This window comes from Hypomesus transpacificus, chromosome 12 (genome assembly GCF_021917145.1).
Source record: "Hypomesus transpacificus isolate Combined female chromosome 12, fHypTra1, whole genome shotgun sequence".
Lineage (NCBI taxonomy): Eukaryota > Metazoa > Chordata > Actinopteri > Osmeriformes > Osmeridae > Hypomesus > Hypomesus transpacificus.
The window spans coordinates 87091-92386 of NC_061071.1; the positions used below are offsets into that span (position 1 = coordinate 87091).

A 5296-nucleotide genomic window follows, 5' to 3' on the forward strand; every position below is an offset into this window, starting at 1 on the left:
TATATAGATTTTTTAAGTATTTTGATATCGATATATTGGTGTCTGTTTTACTAGAAGTCATTGGTTGTCAGAAGAATCTGATAATTATGTTTCAACAATTGATGTCAATATCTTAGAAATATGCTACAACAGCTCCTCCCATTGGTTGCTTGGTGAAATGCTTTAACGTGATCCGAAGTTTAACTGGACCGGCGCAACAGACCAGAGTTTCAGCTGTTTATAATACATAGTAGAGTTCTTTGTACGGAGTTTCAATGCAGTTGTTGGCATTACACTTTCAGAAAATGTTACACAGGCATACAATCCACCAAGTTAATGAGTAGAGAAGTGTGTCCTGAAAGCCTAAATGATGGTGATGAAATGAAAGTCCCAGTTAATAAAATAGCATCAGCTAAAATCAATAAAACAAGGGTCACTTTCAGCAATAAGGCCCATCAATGACCCAATAACAAGTAATATAACACATTAAAGGAACCGGGCAATATATTAGTGGACTTTGTAAGATCGAAAAAAATTATCGTACAAATTGTAGCCTGCTTAAAAAATTCGATCTATTGTTGAGATAAGATTGAAAAACTATAAAGGCTATATACATTTTCTTAAAAAAAAAAAAAATTGAAAACAGATGGTGTCTTGTGTCTTGCCAGTCAACAGACCCACAACCAATCAACAGCCTCTAACTCTAAATCCCTCCCGCTTAATTTAGGGAGCGCTCGGGTCAGAGGTAGGAGTTGGTGTGGGTCGAAATTCCTGCAGAAATAACCATCCTCTATCCGTTATCTCTTCCCCACCGCCCGAGCCGCCGGGCAAATCCCAAGCATTGCTGTTAAATCAATGCAGATCTGTTGACTAAAAACTTCTGTAATGGCGAGGAGTAAATTAACTATATTTTTACTTCAGCTGTCGTGGACTTTCCATCTTGCTACAGCAATTCAAAGGACAGATTTGTTTCCTTATGGGGAATCCAGCCGCGATCTGATTCTGAACGAGGGGGACGACGAGACTTCCAAGAAGCTCACACTGGAGAGACCTGTGTGCTTCTACGAGAAAAGTTTCAGTGAGCTTTACGTGAGTAGGATTTCTTCAACCGTGCGCACCTCTTCCAGGTGAATCATTTTGCAGAACTGTAAGCAGGAGAAAGTATAATATAAACTGTCATCCACGGCACATTTCAGGATAATATAGTAGGCAAAGTCCTAACACCAATAGTAATATATCGCTTACGGGTTGAAATAAAAAATAAACAAAATTCACATTGTATTTTTAAATATTTAAAATGACAAACACACAGTCCAAAACAGATTTTTTTTGTATTGCAGTTGGAATAACTGCAGCTCGTCCAAATACCGACCACTGCTTGCATCTGTTTCATGTGTTGAACCAGGGAGTCTCTTGACAGAGGTCCCCCCCATGTTAGGACCAGGGGGATATCCCAGCAGCCATATCACACTCAGCCTTCCCTCTGTAGTGAGCTGACCAAAGCCTACTGGGAACACTAAAATAAGACATAAAACTGCCAGCTTCTAGATTCAATGAAAAGTGAATGCAGTGGTTGAAATGTCAGAGGGAGCACATTTCCCCCAAGTAAATCTATCTCAAAGGGAGGGCTGTGATCCACAGGCTTAGTTCCACCCTAGGGGGGGGGGGGGGGGGGGGGGGGGAACAGGTATGCGCAGATACACCCGCCACCGGGGGTTACGAGATGGCATGTAACCCCTCTCCACCTGCACTTCTCTAGGTGGCGACCAATGGCATCATCTCAGCCCAGGACCTACCGATGGAAAAGCAGTACGTGGACGACGGCTTCCCCACAGACTTCCCCGTCATCGCTCCCTTCCTAGCCGACATCGACACGTCCAACGGGAGGGGCGCCATCTACTACCGGGTCACAGAGACGCCCTCCGTCTTGAACCGAGTGGCGCAGGAAGTGCACCGGGGTTTCCCTGACGGCGGCTTCACTCCCACCCATGTGGTCATCGCCACCTGGGAGAACGTGGCAGCCTATGAGGAAGGGGCACGAGGCAGCGGGCCGTCCAATAGGGTGAGTGACGCCGGCATGTCACAGTGTTTCTGATCTGTCTGTCTGCAGGTTTTTACTGTGGGTCTACCTGTCTGTCTGTCTGTCTGTGTACCTGTCAGTCTGTGTATCGCTCTACCTGTCTACCTGTCTACCTGTCAGTCTGTCTGTCTGTCTGTCAGTCTGTCTGTCTGCTTATCTGCCTGTCTGTCTGCCTATCTACCTGTCTGTCTGACGATCCTAAAGTGGTCTTCAGGGTGTGGGATTTACAGGGATTAAGGGATTAAGGGTCCACTCCCTCAGCCTAAACGGCCCATTGACCCCTGACACCTTTCAAAGGTTATCACCCCAGGTCATCAGTCGTTGGCACCAGTTCCCCCCTCCCCCGCCCCCCCCCCCCCCTCCCCGCCCCCCCCTCCCCACACACCCCTCCTTCCCCAGAGGGTGACAAGGCATCTCATTCTCTCTAACATTTAATAGATTAGTACATATACACACACACACACACACATACACGTGTACACACAATGGATATACAGCACTGGAAAAAGTTGAGAGACCACTGCATTTTTTTTTTCATAAAAAAAAAAAGAAGGTGAGAAGGACACTTTTGACTTAGTAACAGAAGGGGGGGGGGGCGAGGGTCGACTTGAGGAACGAATACCTGGAAGGTCATTCTTTATCAGCAGCTGGGCTTACAGTAATCAGACGCTATTACTGCCTCTAACTGTGCCAAGATCCCAGCCCCTGATCTGATGCCCTCCTTAGAGATAGGCCGGGGAGTGTAAGGTTTCCCTGTGTAAACACCCAGATCAGTCCACAGGGAGAAACCCCACCTCAGCCTTTCTCAAAGGCCCAGATTGTGCCTCTTCATAGCAGGCCAGTGTGATCTCATAGCTGTAGTTTCATTAGCATAATGCTGGGCTTCGCCTGCTAATGGACTGAACGGGGGGGGGGGGGGGTTGGAGCATTGCCAAGCACCTTTCTTTTGCCGTGTGTTTAAATAGTGATGCAAAGTGGCAGTTGAACTTAATCACAGAGTTACTGTAATATAGTTCTGAAATACTTGGCTTTTCCCCTCCAGATTATGTCACCACGTCGACTTACCGTGCGGGATTGTATGTTACAAGAGGAGTCGTTAACACAGTACAATAAAGCAATCAACAGTTTTTATAAAGTAAAATGTTTTTGTGAAATTGAAACATATTTTTGCCAGGCATATCCGGCAGAAATAATGCTTGTGTAACGGCCCCAGTTCCATTTAGGATGAGAACAGTGATTCCAAATAACCGTCTCACCCCCTGTGAAAAGCCCAGCATCCTCCAGTCAGACGTGGAGGAACCCAACACTACACTAAGACCCCCTCGTTGTTATCGCACGGCACCCTCGGGTCCAAATGGATTGATTTCAGAGTGTAATGAGGAAAGGGCCCATGAACAGCATATTCTCTGTCGCTTGGGTTCATGCTAATGTGTACGAATGAATAGGCTTTTCTTTTGGCTTCGGCCCACTACACCCCGAGAGGGAACAGACAGCTGCGACGTACTGAAAATATTATCTCCCCTTGTTTATTAGTTCTGGGGACGCCCCTGCTTGGTTGCACAAGGGTTTCCTCAGAAGAACGTTTCCCCTTGTTTCAGTCTCCCCGAAACCACTGAACACAAGTTCTCCCCACTTCCTAAACAACCGACAAACCCTCTCCCCTCCGAGAGCCACGGAATTCCCAAGAGACTAGATAGATCCGGTATGTTCTCTAGTGTGAATCAAGCTCAAGGTAGATTTCGTCCTAGTGTTTCCTCATTCATCGGCTGTTTGGTTCATGTTCTCGAGTCGTGATCACAGCCTGTGTCTGTGTGGCTGTCACTGGCATCGTGGTAAGAAGACAGGAAAGCGGGCTGTAAAATTGGACCTGTCTGGTTTCTCTGGTAAGAGGGTGTGTGTTTGTGTGTGCAGAGCCGTACGCAGGCCCCAAAAAATACAGAGGTCATGAGTCAGAACTTCTAGGCGGGTTCGGGGGCATGCTCCCCCGGAATTTTTTTAAATTACACTATTTAAATATGGCCATTTTCTCTTATTGAGTCTTAAGGAGCAAAAACATCATCATTATGACATTTGAATATGGGGCGGTGTGGAGCTTTTGAAATTTTGAGGTAAACATGGGGCATTCTGAGGCTTTTTGAAGGACCTTTATGGGACAATTTTTTTAAAATTATTATTATATGGCAACGACGGTACGAGCGTTTTGATTGGATAACGGGTAGTCACCCCAGCGTGTTGCCCTCCTCGCTGGTCAATACGGATCCGTATTGCCCTCTGACGTCAGCTTCAAAATGAGCGATATCGACGAGTCAGCTGCTGAGTTTTACTATCCAGATGATGCTGAAAAGCTTTGTCATCGAAAGTGAGGATGAGCCATGTTGTCCGCTTTCTATCAAAAGTAATGAGTTGCTTGGCAACACATGAAACACACCGTGAGAAGACTTAAGAGCTAGCTACAATTAGCCTAAAGGTACCATTTATTTTCGTTTACAAAATGAAAAGAATCTAAAATTGCCATATATAAAAAACTACTTACTAACCTCGACCGTTCGGTCATGCCGGGAAATATCAAACTGAGGCTGGAACGTATCGACCGAGCGATAGCGAGTCAGTTTGATATTTCCCAATTGCCACTGAATTTCATTTTCAATCAATCACATCAATGACATATCATATCAATCGCAAAATGAATGTTGATTCAACCGGTGGAAATTGATTGACAACCGGTACTGACGGAGTTAACCAAACTTTGATTTGATGTTTCCTTATCTGAGTAGTACGCTGCTGCAATACAATATTTCCACATGAAAATGAATCTTTCTTCTCACAGTCATCTGCCACTTAAACTTCTCTTAACTTACATGTTTAGTTTGCTGCGCTCCTCTTCCAGTGACTGTAACTAACATAGGCTATTCACTAACAGTAGCGGTATGTCTATGGCGGTAACATCAGCGTCCGACTTGTGTTTGGTGGTTACCATAACGACAGTACGTTTTGTTGATGACGCGCAGCACATATGTCCAAACTCTTGAGCTACTCGGCTCTTCAAGTATAAAATCACGTTACGGTTTGTGGGAGACCAAGATCATCGTCCTGCAGTCAGTTTCACGTGTACTTTATTTAGAGTTTATATACCACGATTTAAGCAAAAAAAAAACAGAAATACGAAAAAAAATACCGAGGACACGACCTCGGTGTCCTCAATGGTAGTTACGGCCCTGTGTGTGTGTGTGTGTGTGA

The 5296-nt window shown here is 45.3% G+C and overlaps 1 protein-coding gene across 1 annotated transcript in view; it reads left to right on the forward strand.

Annotated features, from left to right (window-relative positions):
• The first annotated feature begins 718 nt into the window (after positions 1 to 718).
• nid2a (nidogen 2a (osteonidogen)) overlaps positions 719 to 5296 on the forward strand; it is a 35078-nt gene continuing 30500 nt past the window's right edge. Inside the window, exons 1-2 of the mRNA XM_047030757.1 lie at positions 719 to 1068; positions 1739 to 2041. Coding sequence (XP_046886713.1) covers positions 865 to 1068; positions 1739 to 2041 — 507 coding nt within the window. The 5' untranslated portion in view covers positions 719 to 864. The remainder of the gene's footprint in view (positions 1069 to 1738; positions 2042 to 5296) is intronic.